The 16,406-nt window shown below is 44.6% G+C and overlaps 1 protein-coding gene across 3 annotated transcripts in view; it reads left to right on the top strand.

Annotated features, from left to right (window-relative positions):
* Window positions 1–16,406, top strand: part of DENND1B (DENN domain containing 1B) — a 153,489-nt gene that overhangs the window by 770 nt on the left and 136,313 nt on the right. For all 3 annotated transcript variants that reach the window (XM_039883476.1, XM_039883475.1, XM_039883478.1), the window contains exon 2: window positions 1,374–1,438. In XM_039883476.1, the coding sequence (XP_039739410.1) occupies window positions 1,374–1,438 (65 nt within the window). The remainder of the gene's footprint in view (window positions 1–1,373; window positions 1,439–16,406) is intronic.

Below are 16,406 nucleotides of genomic sequence, written 5' to 3'. Positions count from 1 at the left end.
AATGCACTTCAAATTCCTCACTGTAACCGAATCAGTAGTTGATTTTTGCACCGAGGAGAGAAACTGAGAAATATTAGGAAAATAGGAGAAGTCTGCAACTTACGAGGATTTCCTGTGGCGTTTGACATTATGAGGTGCCGGGAGGGGGGGCGGGGTACTTGACCCCCAAAGTGTAGTTTTTTGGCATTCGCTAGATTATCGGGGAGGTCCCTTGAGTCCATTGAAACAAGGCAGTTGTGCTATGGCCGAAGAAAGGTCCTCTTGCAAATTAATTTATACGGCTCGTCACTTCCTATGCTTCTAGATCGTTGTATTAAAAAATTTTTAAAAAGAATATTTATTTAGAAGCCCGAACTGGCGGTGCTGCCTTGAAGGAAGTGTATGTTAAAAACAGCCACCGTGCAAAGACCCTGAGATGTTCTTACCAGGAAAAACTGAAATATATTAACACTTTGGTCACGTGGGCATTGTGGTGACAGACTTTAATCTTTTATCTTCGGGCAGAAAGAGATGAAAAGGGAACTATGTTTTGAAAAAGAAAAGTGCCTCAATAGAGTTTAATCCGCTTTTGGAAATTAAAGCAATGAATAGTTTGGGTGTGTGAGAAGTTAGTGAAGAAGTTGCTCATTTCTGAATGAAGCAAAGCAGCCTTACTGTCCCCAGTGAAATGATCTAATATTGAGCCGTTGGCGAACTTCCCCTGGTAATTGACGTAAAGCAAGACTTTTTGTGTCAGCCTTGGAGTCTTTTGCTGCTTGAAACATGCTTAAGTAGAGTGGTCACATCTCAAGAAAAGTTACGCGGAGCACATTTAAGGAGCATTACGAATGTTTCACGGTGGTCAGGAACAGGGCAGGTGGGAGCAGGTAGCCATCATTCACACTTAAATTGACGGAGCTTTGAAGAAAGCCCCCGGAACCTGTTGTCAAACTCTGCAGGCGGGAAAAGCTAGAGATGCTTAGGACACACTGGCCTTCCAATTTCCATTCAATAAGATAAAGGCAGTGCTTTACATTAAAACAGCACTTAATACTCTACAAAGTACTTCCACGCGTATTATTTAATTGATAAAACCCACAATTACTCTGTGACGTGAACAAGCACTTTAGAGGTGAAAAAAAACAGGCTCAGAGGTTGAATGTTTTGCCCCAAATCTCAAGTCCCGAGCCTCGGCTCTCTTAAGCTGCTCATCTGGGAAAACGAAAAACAAACAAACAAAAAAGAACGTTATTTCTGCTACATCGTGGTCATTTATTTATATGGCCTATATTGAGACAAGAACAAAATTAGTTTTTAGAGTTAAGAAAATACCGTCTTTTATTTATTTGTCATAGGACGTAAATATAAATATAACACAGTTCTTTTTCGTTTAGGGAAAATCCAGAAAGAACCTTTGAGTTGGTATTGAAAGTCAGATGTCATGCCACTGAAAACGAAGGTATGTGCGTTTCCTTAATTCCTAAAACGAGTGGGTCCAAACACGTGTTTATGATGTGGACCGCTGCAACGTGACAGTGTCGGGAATCTTCTGTGTCCTGCATCTGGTACCTCGTATTGCTGGTCATGAAGGTGATGCTGGTCTTTGCCGTGGGCATTCGCTCTGCGGCTTAAATTTCAGGAGCGTGTTGCACATGCAACTTACAGCTCAGCCTCACCATCCGCTGAGGGAGTTGGGGCCCGAGGGCACGCCTTTTCATTCTCGTCCTTCGTCTTTGCACATTTAGCTCCTTTTTTAAACACCAGTGACAGTCCTGCCAGTAGAGCGACCGGCGCCACGACAATCCCCTTCCGGCGCTTCCGGAATGGCCCCTTCTGCTGGCTGTGCTCCAGCGGCACAGGGCGTCCAGCGACAGGTAGACAGCCGTGTGACATTCTTTGGAAGGGTTTCAGCCTTCGGTTCCATGGAACTTCCTGAAAAGATGAGAACACTTTGATATCGTGGTTTTTCTCAGTTTTCCCCCTTTGGGCGTGTGCGCGCACGCGCGCGCGCGTGTGTGTGTGTGTGTGTGTGTGTGTGTGCTGGGGATGGGTGGTGGGAAGGAACAATGGCTCTCTCGTCTCTTGTCAGTGTGCCCTGTGCGATGTGTTTTCTGGCTCTGTCTCCAGTGTGTGATTTTCCTAGCAGCGTCCTTAGACCCGAGACAGCCTGCTGATTAAGTGTGGGAGTCTGTGGGGGCTCGTGGCCCGTGTGGAAGGCTTGGTGGCCCGTGTGGAAGGCTTGGTCGGCTGACACTCTGAGCTCCACGAAACGGGCCAGCGATTACACGCTCTTAGGTGATTTGGAGCTGCACAGCTGAATATAGGGGTGCCCAGCCCAGCTGGGGCTAAATGGGCATGGCTAACTGTAGGGGGGAGGTCACACACAGTCCCACCGCCCCCAGCCTGCTGCACTGTGGCCCGCAGGCACAGCAACAGCATTCAGGTTTCTCCCTGGCGAGGGCAAGGGCCGGTCGTAGGTTGTAGGGAGCTTTTTCTGATTCGAAATGCTCTCATTTGTTGTCCTGTGCGGACTACAGTGTGTCCATTTACATACTTTTCAGGCCCAGCAAGTTCTCTTCGAAGACTCAAACCCATGCATTTTTTTTTTTCAGTGCCAATTTAAATCTACTCTGTATTCTGGAATAAATCAATCTTCCAAATACCCACCATGATGTTAGGGAAAGTGTGCGCAGTCATACTCACCTGATGTGTTTGTAAAATAAGCCTGATTCCTTTGGAAAACACGATTTCTCTATAGTTTTAATTTTTTATTTTTATATTTTTCCCCCTAAGAGCAAAGTCTTTTTACTGTTTAAAACACACCGCAGAGTAATCACATTTCTTTTTTAAAATTAAGTTTAACAATATTCCATCTTTTTTACTCTGGTCAGAAGTAGCACTTTATCACATGGTAGCTACACAGCAGAGGCCGCATTACTTCAATTTAAATAATTCATATGTTGGAGAATGAACTGCTTTGGCTGAAAAGTTCGCTCTAATTTTTAACCTTCTCGACTGAAGGAAAGCATCATTCATCTCCTCTGGGTCAACCGCTAACGATACCCAGAGAAAGAGCTCGTAATTACTTTCAATAGTACTGTTTGTTGCCATGGATGTACCATTAATTTCTGTTGGTCTACAGACATACGTCTGAAATTCATAACTACACAGGTCTATTTTTCGTCTTTTCCTATGTATCAGTAAGAAACAGGATCTAAAGTGAGCAAGCACACGTGATTATTACGAGGAAAAACAGTGCATTTGTGAGAGTTACTAGTAGTCAGTTATTCAAGTCAATTAAGTGTCCCAGCGTCAGCCATGTAGTTTCCTTACGAGTCTGATGTCACCGCTGAGTGTGGGCCTTGGGTGATGCTCCACCTAAGGAGAGTCCAGCTTCAGTTTTGAGGTCTTTAATTAGAAGCTGTTTCTCTATGTGGTAAGAATGGTTACATTAAAATACAAAGAAAGCAAAAAAAAAAAAAGTCGTAACAAGAATCTGTTTTCTTGGAAACAATGTTTACAACTTTGTACCCGGAGGTGACTTTGTTGCTTTTTGAAGTGTCCCAATACAAAAGCAATTAGCTCAGACAAAAATGTTTCTACTGCTCCAACTATCACAATGAAAAAAGTGGAGAATCTAACCAGCACCCCAAATCCTGACAATTGGAGGCCCTGGGACTGCAGTCAAAGGAAGTGGCCTTCAGTGGCAGCAACAAGCACAGATGGAGAGGGGCTTGGCCGGTGGGGAAGAGGCGAGGTGCCCGTTGCCGAGGCGTGAGGCCGGCAGCCACTCTCCCCAGTCATCTCTGAGGCAGCAGAGCTGAGTGCTCCACGCTGCCTCGGTCCTCTCTCCGGTCCCCTCATTCAGACTCATAAACCTCTTTACAATGCCGTCACCTCCTCCAGCAGTCACTGGGACTTTGGGAGGTGAGTGGGGTTCAAGTTCAGAGGCCCTGGCTTTGAGCAAATGTCCCAGGCGGCTGTCGGGGGACCCTCACGGTCTTGCTGGTGATCCGTGCAGAGACCACTGGGAAGTCACACTCGTGGCTTTCGAAGTGGGATGGCATGGTGGCTCCAGGGTGGCGGGCCCGGGCTGGAGCCTGGATGGGGCTGAGGGTCACACGAGGTAGGGGACAGCCGCATTGGCATCCTGGAGCCATCCCCAAGAGCCAGGGACAGCCGCCGTAATTGTAAGTGCTGCTGACATGGTCTCGATGGAAAGAGGGATCTGCCTCTGTAGCGCCCCACGTGTGCCTGTGTCACAGAGCTGCGATCTTTCCAGAGAGATTGAGTGCTTTATTCCTTCTTTTCCCATTTTTTCAGAAAATAGTTATTCTAGTTGGTTTTTTCCCCCCTACTTTTGGCCCCTTTTATTAACTTTTCGCCCCTTAGCTGTTATTGTTTAAATCACTACTTATTAGAAACATCATCATTTGTACCGGACCCGTTCATCCAGCACGGCGAAGTTGGAAATACAAAAAAGTGGTTAAAATTAAACACTTTCGGCTCCGTTAAAAGTTTCAGCGAACCCTGGCTACTCACGCATTGCATTAACATGGTTAATTGGCAGCAAATTCTAAAGATTTCTGAAAAGCCAAATTCGACCAAGTAAAGTGTTGTTAACTCTTCTTTAGATTGTGACTTAAATAGTATGAAGTTGACTAATATTTTAGGATCTAACAAGTTGTACATTTTTTGTGCTCTAAAAAGGAAATGCTACCATATAACTCCAATTTTATGTCAAATTGAGAGTTTGATGTTTCCAAATGTTTAATAGTAATCTTAAAGGGGAAAATGTCCAGAAATTATTAAAGGAAGTTATTATGACATTCCTATTGAACTGTCCATAAAACCTATTTATATCAGAGTCTGATAAATATCTGTTTGTTTAAAGCGGGTGCTTTTTTTTTGTACTAACATTTAAAGGGACATGGATGTAGTAATAGACACAAAAAACAAAATGTGTAAACTAGGATGCTTTAGGGCACAGATGTAAAATTCACTTAAATGATAAGGAAACGTGCCCATAGAAGGGCACGTCTAGAAGTAGGTCACCAAAGATCCAGCTTCTTCCTGCATTGTGGTTCTGCTACCCGCAGCTACGTGCCAGCCCGGGGCCTGGTACCAAGGTGACCATCGGAGAGGTTGGAGCCGCTGTGCTCTCTGGCTTATGGGTGTGTCCATGGGGACAGCAGATACTGGCTTTTCATGGCCCTCTCTCTCCTTAGACAGTTTCTCAGAAGCCTCCAGGATGTTGGCGCCCAGTGGCCCACGCTGAGCTGGACCCGGCCATTTCTATAATCACGGGTGGGGACGAGGTAGAGGGGTGAGCTGCAGATGCTCACAGCTCGTTCGCTAGATGACTGGGAAGGAACAGATGTTGGGACCTCATTCAAAAGGTCTTTGCATTTTTCAGAATATCGGTTTATTCTGGAATGACCGTCTGATCCAGAAGTGTACGTGAAGTTTGTGCCAGGGCTGGCATTGTCACATCAAGGTGTGTCCATCTCGTCTACTTTTTAATAGAGAAGTTTTAAATTCTTTCATTTCTCCCGAAAAATTTAGATCGTAAATATGTCCAGAGACAAGTTATTAACTAGGTTTTGTTAGTGATTCAAAATGACCCTTGTTGAACTGGAACTTGACATAGCTAGCTCTGGCAGAGTGATGGTCTGCATATGAACCCTTGCGACGCAGACTTGTCTTAAAGGCATTATGTTGATTTTTTTTTGGGGGGGGAACAACACATTTTCAAACACTAGGACACAGGACTATACAGGGCCCCACAAGTTGAAAAACAGCCATGAGGGGTGTTGGGGTCTCCCTGCGGGATCCCCCCAGTGTTGCTAGAACTGATTCCGGTGGCTTTCGGCAGACCAGTGGGGACACCCTTTCGTGGATGTTCCCCAGATCTCTTCCGTGCCAGTCATCTGGGAGCGGGATGCCAGTGTCCAGACCTCACTGCCTTTCCTGGGAGGCTTCCAAGCCAGCTGCAGTTGTCACTCTCCTGTCCGCTGACTCTCTCTGTCCCCAGCACTCAGGGAAGTACAGCCAGTACCGATGGTCTCTCCTCACTTCTAATAACAGAACTTGTCGGGGCCACGCTGCCCCCTCGTTCCGCAAAGCGCTCCAGGGCTTCAGAGAAATGGGAAGTAACCCTTCCTCAGTAGAAGACTGGGGATGCCTCCTCTGGGGTGTCCTCCGGGGCCGCAGCCTCGGTGCTCTGTCTGGTCCCCTCTTTCCTGTTGGGTCTATGGCTTCTCCCAAGTGACAGCAGCGGTGGCAGCCCAGCAGCTCACACTAAATCGGCCCTTGGCGCCATAGCTATTCTGGGGATTTTACGTGTCCTATTTAAGAGATAAGAGATGTTTGTCTTCGTTCTGCATGTGAAAAAAACTGCAGGGCAGAAAAATGAAGAAAATCACCAGAGTGGTCTGTATTTTAATCTATTGCTTTTTAGTGGGTTTAATCTACTTTTTTTTAAAAAATAAAATCTGCTGCTCCATGGCCTCTCCTGGCGTAGTAACCTCGCATAAGCTCTGCATAGGTTGCTTTATTGATGTGCGAGCAAATCAGAGTATAAACTATTTAAGGTGCAGGTATTTTTTTTTTTTTAAATCGAGAATACAGTGTCTTCCCTCAAAGTAACAGATCGAGTATGATTCCACATACAATGAGCATTCGCATCTCCATGGGGAGCGAGTCTCTGATCTGACAGACCTAGGTGTCTAGAAGTCGTTTTCACAAATCTTCTACATATCTTTTCTCCGTGCCTCTCTCTCTAGCTAGAATGACATCTTAGGGACAAGCCCCTCTTTGCCACCGAACTTCCGCTTTTATCAGCACGTCTGACACAGTGTCAGAAAGATTATACCCGGGTCTCTCGTCTCGAGCTTATGTCAACAGCTCACTGCATCCTCTCCTTTGAACCTTCGGCCAAAGAATCCTAACCTAGTACCTTCCATCCAGCATGCAAGTGATGTTTCTCAGCTCACCGTTGCGTCCAATGGCTTGTCCTCTGTGGGGATGCTATTTGCACGGGATCCGTCTGCGTTTCGTGCTGGCCGTGTTCTCCCAGACGTGTCTGACGCGGCGACACACAGACACGTGCTTGTGTCTGGTTGTCTGTGCCCCACGTGAAGGAAGCTCCTTGAGACCTGGGCCACAACGTGTTGATCTGTACCCGTAAGGAAAAGCTTAGCATGGTCCCGGGCGTGTTTAGCGAATATTTACAGAACGAATAGAAGACACTGGACCGGAGCAGAGTGTCCGGCCGTTGTTCGGACTCCTTCACAGAGGGCCGCGTGCTGTGGCAGTGGCGTTGTGTGTGCTCTGGTGTGACCGTGGCAGGGGGCGTTCGACATATACGACCGCGGGCGTATTGCAATGGGCTGTTGGGGGCATCCCACGCTCAAGCCGTCCCCGTTGGGGACCCATATCTGCTTCCCTCCCGCATCCCGTCTCTGGGGGACCGTCGCTGTCACGTGTGTTTACTTTCAAACCCACCGCACGCACCCGAGGAAGCCCTAACGTTCAGGAGGTAGAACCGTTGGGTCGTACACGCGACGAGGCGCCGCAGGAGACGTCGCTTACCGCCCAGCGTGGAAGGAACCGCGTGTGTGACGTGGTCGCCGCGTCTCGCTTTGGCGCTGTGCTCACTGGGGACCCTTTCCGGCCGCCTCTCGATCCCCGCGCGCTGGGAGAGGCCACGACTCAAAGTGCTCGCTCTGTTCCCTCGCTCGTGGAAGGATGAGGAACTTCTGCTTTTCCATGCTTGCTGACTGGGGGACAGGATCTAACGTGGCTCTTCGGGACCACGTCTTTGACATGTGCTCTTTTTGTCCCATGAAAAACGGTAGGGAGAGCCGCGCTTCAATATTTGGCCTCCGAGCTTCACGCTCCCCTTCACGCAGCTGCCTGCAGGTGCGAAAAGCAAATCAGGTGTCAGCGTCCGGTACCTGCTGATTGTTGCTTTGATGAGGATGCTGTGAGTTTACATAGTTTTTTTTAATAGTTTGGTCGTAACTGCCTCGTTAGTACTTTTATTTCTTTGCTCGTTCTTTATTTTTGCTGCTCGAATCCAAGGTGACCTCTCGGTGTCAAATGTCACCAGCTCCCACTGTCACCTGCGGGCGGTGGTGTCTCTGTTGCCCGCTGGTCACAGTGGCAGAGGTTCGTTTAGTTTTTTTTTGTCGGAAATTTCTTGTTTTCTTGACTTTCAAGGTAATAAGTTCCTCATATCTGTTGATAATATTCTCTCATTTGCAGCAATAGTTTACCCTTAAAAATACATATTTTGAAGCACGTATGCAATATTAGCGGTAGGCATTTGGGGGGTGCCGTAAGCAGGCAGCCGTGGTATTAGATAATGATGAAAATCATAGGGGTTCAGTTTCAGGTGCCTTCCCCATAGGTTCCGAAAGAGTCCTTCTTCCCTAGAAACATGTTTTAATGTTTAACTTCCGAAGACTTTTCCTACCTTCATACTCTTGGATTTCTGCTAAAAAATACTATGGAAACTAAAGGTTTTTGTTGTTGTTGTTGTTTTCAAAGTGTTTCATGCGAGCTAGGAAGCGTCGACGAGGGCGTCGGGACGGTGGCGTCCGTAGGCCCAGGTGGAGTGGCTTCCCCGTGGTCGTGTTGATTCGGGGCATACGTAGACTCCTCGCTTATGTAAATTCAGGACACGTCGCTCGATTGCAGCGAGTGATTTAATGTGATCTCTAGACAGGGGCGTCTTTGCTTCACCTTTCCGTGCTAGGCCAGTCGTCGGCCCTGTGGGGGGACTGGCCAAGGGGTTCCTGGGTGGGGTTCCGAGCTTTTTAGGGGGGCATTGGGGCCGTAGCAGAAGAGAACAGTAAAATAGTAGAACTGGGAGGTTCCTTAAAGAGCACCTACAGGGGAGTTGAACTTCTGCAGATGTCACTGTCACCAGGCCCAGCGACTGAGTGAGTAACAGTTCTCACAGCCAGCGTCACACCGGCCTGCTCCCCACCCCCGGCCCCCAGCACACTCCTTTTAAAATGATCCCGCATGGCACAATTCAAATAACAATTTCTGTAAGTCAGGTGGTGTCATTTACTGTATTTCTCCGATTCAAGTAATTCACAGTGAGCTGTGAACAGCCGACAGCCAGCCCTCAAGGGGGCATTTTAATTTTAAGAAAAGCCTCCTACACGCGAATTAATTAAACAGACTGCCGTCTGCGACAGCGGGAAAGACCTCTGAGCTGGGGACCCACCAGGGCCTCCCCAGTCTCTAGTTAGGTTCTACCCTCCACCCCCATATTGATCTTCCCTTGCAACCTGTGACTAACAGCTTTCGAGAGTGTCTGAGTGTATTTAGAGAATTTGAATTTCGGGAAGGCATTTTCTGTTGTTGTTTGTTTAAAAGCTTAATGAAATAAAGGCGTACCAACGTGGCTTCAGAGCTTTATTTACTGACTTATTTCCTTTGATTAGGCTTCCATTTAGATGTTTTAAAGAAGTAGTAATAAAAAGCACTATTTATCTAGCATTTACAATGCGTGAATAACCTTACCGAGAGCCTGCATATCCTGTTTATCTTCCCTACAGTCACGGGAAGTAGGGACCAGGATCCTTTGGGCAAAGGTGAGAAGTGGAGGCCCGGAAGCACTAAATAACTCAGTCGCTTCCGGAAGAAGTGTGGCTGGGATTTGAACCTGTTTTTCTGATTCTATCCTGGACTCTCCACCATCACACTGTGCTACCTGTCAAATAATCATCTCTTCCTAGCAGCATGAAATAGTTCGCAGCAATTTGAGAAAGCTACCCTTTAAGAAAGCCCAAATGCTGGGCTTGGCCCGAGCTGCTGTGACATGATACTGACTGTTAGCAGACACCAGAAGACGGAGGTGGGAATTGGAGCATAAAGGCTGTAGGAAACGTTCGGCCCGCTTCCGTGCACTCAGTGAACGTTTCTGAGTGCCATTCACGTGTCAGGCACCGAGGAGAAGCAGTTAAGAAGATGACATTCCTGGAGAGGGTGTGTCAGTTTCAAATCAGCGATCGCAGGGGCGTAGCGAGGGCCGGGACACAGGTGACACAGTGCATAGCTCTGAGTATGAAGAGGGCGCGCAGCTCTGGGCGTGGGGCTCAGGGGACACGGGACAGAGGAGAGAGGAGAGGCAGGGCGAGTCCTAAGGTGATGGAGGGAGACACAGTCAGATACCTCGTCAGCTCCCCGTAGGGTATCAGGCACTTACCTTTTTCTAAAGCGAGGCAGAGTTTCGCTTCTTATTCAAAATCTTGTGTGAATAACGAAGGTTAAAGAATATCTTGCTTTTGGTAACAATATTGACACGAAGAAGCACCGTCTCTGTTAGGATGCCATCTGCCTTGTCAGGGGTGGGAGGAGGTTGTTGTCGGCTTTAGTTTTATTGATGCAGAGCCTAAAACAATTTCTGACTCAACGTATGTGTCGAGTGACTCCTTGCTGAATGGGGAAGCACTGTTTTTAAGGTACGGAGATGGCTCTTAAAGAAAAGGAATGGAAATTGTGAAGGGCATTGAGCGTTTAATAATCGTTAGTAGGTTCGTTTCTTCTTTAAAAGTTTAACAACTTTACCGAATGGGCCAATTTGCAAAAGCGAAGCCCCAGAAGCAGAAGATATAAAAAGCTACTGCTGAGTAATAATCTTTTTGCCATCTGCCTGTGGCCGTTGCATTCTGCCTTGAACTTGGTCTTCACGGCCTCGACTTCTGCCAGCCATTCAGATGTAGGGTTTTGAGGACAAGCACTTCTTTGGGGCTCCTGCAGATTTTTGGAAAGTGTCTTCCACATGGATGATGATGTTCAATAATCACCTGCTCAGGTATACTGGGAGTAAAGTGAAATGAATAGGAGGCCTATTTTGTATGCCTTACATCTGTTTTTTAAAAAAAGACTTAATGTAAAGAACTTTGAAAAGCTGTAGAGTTTTACCATCATGTGCAATAGGTGCTTTATTTAAATTTTTTTTTTTTTTTTTTAAAAGAACTGTTGATAAACCACAAAGTCTGTAACTCAGTCGGCCAAACTGGTAAAGATCAGATAGGGCCTTTTCCTCTTTCGGTTCCTTCTTATTTATCATTCGAATCTGAAAATAAAGCACAGAGCTATCAGTTTTGCACATCTGATGGTCTCCTGCAAACATATTAGCGTCCAGAAATTAGTCATTTCAAAAACAGTTGCGTCTTGGTTCGGTAGCCGAAACTCGCCAGTACTTGGATGCGTTTAGTATTCAAATTCGACTCTAATTAAAATTAAGCAGTCCTTGAAAATTCTGTCACCTGGGTAGTTGTAAAATGTAGGCTTCTTAATTTTGGTAAAAGATTATTTGCAGTGACTTATGGATTTCTGCAGAAGACATTGGTTGAAATGAATCCCGAATAGGTTCAGATATGTCATAATAACCTGGGACACCCTAAGTTCTCAGGGCCTTCTCACTGAGAGGACAGTTGCTTAAATAGACTTGTAGGGAAGTGGCTCAGGAAGGGTTCTTAAGTGGCTTTTTATTTTTATTTTTTGAGCTTCCAGTGTAATTTGGACACGATGTTTGGAAGAGGAACTCGTGTAACGTTTGGGGAATTTTTTTCAAGGTCTTAGTCATTGTGACGCTTTTATATAAATTAAAAGTCTTTTCTGTTTAATAATTATAAGCAATTCGTGAAATTATCTAATTTTTCAAAAGTAATGTTATCTCTTTGTTCTTATTACTATAAATGATGTGGAAACTAAGTTTTGGAATTGTGATTTTGCTGCGTGATGAGTGATTTTGGTGATGAATATCTGCACAGTAATCACTGACAATAAGGGGCACAATGTCATCAAAATTATGTGCTGGCCGTGTCCGCTGTACAGTTTCCAAGTTTTTAATGGTCACTGTTCTGTTTCTTAGTGATGACATTTACTCTAAAAAGTAGAAATATTCAAATGGAATACTAGTTGAAAGTCAGAAGTTTCATTTGTAAATATTTACCTCATGTTTAGCTTAACAGGTGAAGACAAATGAATCTATAGTATAATGTATATGCCATTGCATTAAATTTGGCCTTTGAGGTTGATGTAGCTGTCGAAATTCTTTATGAAGCCAATATGAAATCCATTTAGTGATAGTTCACTCAATCTGGGGATTTCTAAAATGTTTTGGTAATTTTTTGGACTCATGTCCCTCAGGTATTATTGGGATCGGCAGTGACCATTTTGTTTATAAATGGATATGGAAGAAAGAGAGGGGGTGGCCTCATCGTGAAATTCCTACCTTCAACCTGCATCATATAGCTAATTCTTTCTTATTTGTGTCATATTCAAAATGGTGGTCAAAGTATCGAAAATGAAAACACTAAACAGTACTCAATTGCCTTCTGAATCATCTCAGTGAGACTAAATTATATATTGCCATTCTTTGAAAAAAGTATAGTTCATATCGTTTAATACGTATGACAGATTTAACACGTAATTTGTATTTCCTTTAAAGCATCATTTTAACTATGACTAGAATTTACCTTTTATAGGCATGGCCGACTTAAATTTGGTCAGAACTCAAAAACCATTTCTGTATCGTTTGAAAGGACTTGTCAGCACTTACTCTGAGTTAAAACTCTTAACCGAAAGCCAGGGTTGAGGGCAGTAGCTGATGGGTGCTTTTGCCTGATCTATGGGTTGGCGGCGGTGACTAAGCTAGACCTCAGTGTCTCCCTTCCACACAGAGGGACAGGAGTGTCAAATCTGCAGCTGAGGGAAAGACCAAGCGCCCCGTGTTCCACTTCCGGGGTCAGTAACCAGCAAGGTGGCCGGTGGCGGCCTGCCAGCTGTTTGGGCTACCTCATGCAATCTGCATGGAGGTGTTAATTTGGAAATTTGTATTTTTTGCCTGTTTCACTTTTACTTTGTGGTGTATTTGGTGCTCATTCTTTCATTCAATAGGTATTTGATATTTTTTATGTTCTTTTGAACTGTTTGAGCTTAATTCTTTAGTTTTAATTTTACTTTTAATGGTACTTTGCTTCCTTTTTTCTTATTATTTTAATATTGATTTCTTTTATTCGGTTTCTGAAAGGTTTTTATCGCTTTTACTGGTTAAAAAATCATTTAATGAAATTCTTTTGCTTGGAAAAAGTTATGCTCTTGTTCTGATAGCAAGTACTCTTCAAACCTCTTTTTCTTTTGGTAATAAAGAGACAAGGAAAGCTAGTAGAAGGGGGGGTGGAAATATTATGAAAAGTAATCATAGAAACTCTCAGAGCAGACACACTCTAAATAAAATTAATGCCTACCCTCTGATGGAAGGCAAATAGGTAGTTTCGAGGTGAATAGAGCTAAATGGGTGGCGAAATGATGACTTTCCTGCTATTTTAATGTATGTGTTCCATCCACAGATGGAAGGTCGCATAGAAACTCCTAAGTCCCCGGTTAACATCACAGAAGTGTCACACACGAGGACAGGAGATGCTACCGTCTTTTGGGCTGAGTTAGTTTCACTTTGAAAGGATGTTTGGCAGAGAATAAAAATTTGCAGCACTGACTCTGACGGTCCTCGTCGAACGGCTTGGTGGCCTCTAGGAGGAGTCTCAGGAAGTTCAAACGTGACTTCCTCTTGCTCTCCTTCCGAGTTTTTCATGTGAACGAACTTCAGCAGGGAAGTGGGAACTCCACATATGAGTGAATGGTCAACCTTCCAAGAGTTCCACCTGACGACCTAGAAGGCTGTGAGGATGGAAATAAACTTAGGGGCCCCCTCTCCGAAGGAGCGATGACAGGGTAGGATAAAAGTCACAGGCAGGTGCGGGCCCTCGGCGGAAACGTCACCGGTTCGCGGGATGGCCAATTGGTTACAAGTGCTGTGTAGGCTGATACTAACTATTGCAGCGTGTGAATGATCAGCAATTATGGCACATTCAAGGCCGTCGCACTAATGACATCACTCATAATGTATTTGCATCCCCGTGTCTCTCTCTGGGGTGAAAAACTAAAGGAATAGTGTGGCTGTGGTTAGCACTAGAACTTGTACGCGAGCCGTGGGTCACCTTATCCATGCGGAAGAATAAAATGAGCCACTGGTTATGACCAGAGTGGTAAAGTTCTAATCCCATTCTTAACTTATGGGCGTGCCTGTGCCCATGGCCTCTCTGAATGTGACCACTTCTAACTCAAAGGTTTTTTTTGTTGTTGTTAATAAGGAAGTGATGAGGATGGAAAGATCGGATCACAGCTGGTCTTTGGTTTTACTAAGCTTTTTTTTTTTTCCTTCGGTTTTAATTAATTTTTTTTTAAAACAATTTTTGGGAAGCCCTCCAGGTCCTTAAAAAAATTACCCCTTCAACCTTTTTTTTTTTTTTAAAGCTAATGCATGGGTGAGCCCGGTGTCAAGCTGATGGCGAGCCATTCCCAAGTGACTTCCTCTTCCTGCTGGTTTTGGCAGCTTTCCGCCAGGAACCCAGCACTGGCCAGGTGGCGAGCTGAATGGCGGTTCGCTTAACGTTTAGTGTACTATTGCCAGTGAAGTAATCCCTAGTGACTAAATGACTCCAGGCCCCTGCCCCATCCTGATCGGGAGCAGGAAGTGCTCGGCCCCATTTCCGGTCCATGGTTTAGCATTAGGTAGCTCCTGCCGCGGATGCAGCTGAGACACAGGCTTGACGACTCAGCATCCCTCTCATTCCTGGGTGACAGTTCTGTTCATCTGCCCTTTGCCACGTGTGTCCCAGCTCTTAAAACCGGGCTCATGTTTGTGTTGGTTCTCCAGTTCCTTCCTCAAATAAAGAGCAAGTTTCCCAAAAGCAAGAAATAATGTCACTCACTATACCTTGGAGTTTTGTATGCCTAGCAGAGTGCTCTGCCTTTCCCAGGCGTTTGAGTTCTTCTGATGGCAGGGGCCAAGTGTCACATTCTTCTTATTCATTAAAAGCGTGAAAAAGACTTTTACAGAGAACTTATCATTCGGATACTTGATTTCTCAACATGTGGTGGAGAAGAGTTGAATTTTTATTCTCTGTTTGCTAAGTTATAACTTTTTTGGGGGTGCAGTCTGATCAACTGTCAATGTTTTTAAATGGAAATTCTCGTTAGTTCAAGCTCATTTCGATCCTCGAGATCTACATATATTTATTCACGTATTTCCACCGTACTAGTTTTCTTCCCGTTTCTGAAAGTCTGATTTTTCAAAATTTTTTCGTTGTTTGGGTGTCCCGTGTTGTTATATATATTCCCGGCTTTGCAATACATGTTACTAACATGTATTGCGTGGAAAGTATTTTTAGGTCTGAGAAGATTACTCCATGTGACGTCAGTACTTGAGAGCGGAAGGTTCGTTTTATGACCCCCTGAGGTTGTTTTTCAAATGTCACACACTCCAGCGATTTTTGGGGTGTGTAGCTGTAGCTTCCCCTCACCGAGAGAGGAGCGTCGGCACCTTCCGCTGCCCTTACGGATTCGTCGATGTCGCCCTTTTAGTTTGGTTGGTTTTTGGCTTCATGCATTTTGAAGCTCTATTACGCAATCCATATGCATTTGTGATTTCGTCTTTTTTATAAACGAACCCTTCTGACACATGGAATTTCTTTTTTTGTCTCTGTTAATGCTTCTCGTCTTTCGGTTCACTTTGAGGAATCAAGGTGCCCTACCTTTCTCATAATTCGTGTTTGCATGAAATTTTTTCCATTTTTTTCCGTCTAAACTGTGTTTAGATCTCGGTCTATATCTAATGTCTTTACACTTTCCTTTTCTAGCCAGTCTTACAATTGCTGCTTTAATCAGAGCATTTAGTTATATTAAATGTAATTATTGATATGTTTAGTCTTTTTAAATGATAGCTTTATTGAGATATAATTGATATGTTTAGGTTCAAACTATTATACAAAAACTTATTATGGATTGTATATTGACATGTTCTCATATTAGGCTTGTTCTGTTGTATTATAACATTAGAATCTATTTTCAGTCACGTTAATAGTTTCAAACTGCTTTAATGATTGTTTATTAATCCGTATAAATAAGGATGGCAGCATCATAATCACCTTATATACTTATTTGGGTGATATGTCCTTGGTTGGGTTGAGTTGAAGATGTCGACTTTTTGGAATATATGCTTGAATTGCATCAGTTACTCTGCTCAGTATTTCGGGAGCACTACTGCCTGGATTAGAGAACTTTTCCTGGTGACACACCAGCCAGCGTTGTGTGTGCTTGACTGAGAGAGAGGCTAGCTCTATCAATACATAGGATAGTGATTTTCTCGCCTTATCATTTTTTCTCTATAGCCTTGAGAAATTCCAGAAAACAGAGTCTCTTTGTTAGGGAGAAAATGCAGTCTTTCCCTGACAGCTTTGAATGATTTTCTTATCAAAATACAGAAGGCTCTTTATCTTTTCATCCGTTGGATTTACTTATCAATAGGTATCAGCTTTGCCTTGCACCCTTGCAATGGA

The sequence above is a fragment of the Pteropus medius genome, unplaced genomic scaffold (genome assembly GCF_902729225.1).
Source record: "Pteropus medius unplaced genomic scaffold, Ma_sr-lr_union100, whole genome shotgun sequence".
NCBI lineage: Eukaryota > Metazoa > Chordata > Mammalia > Chiroptera > Pteropodidae > Pteropus > Pteropus medius.
This window is presented reverse-complemented; position numbering and strand designations above follow the sequence as displayed.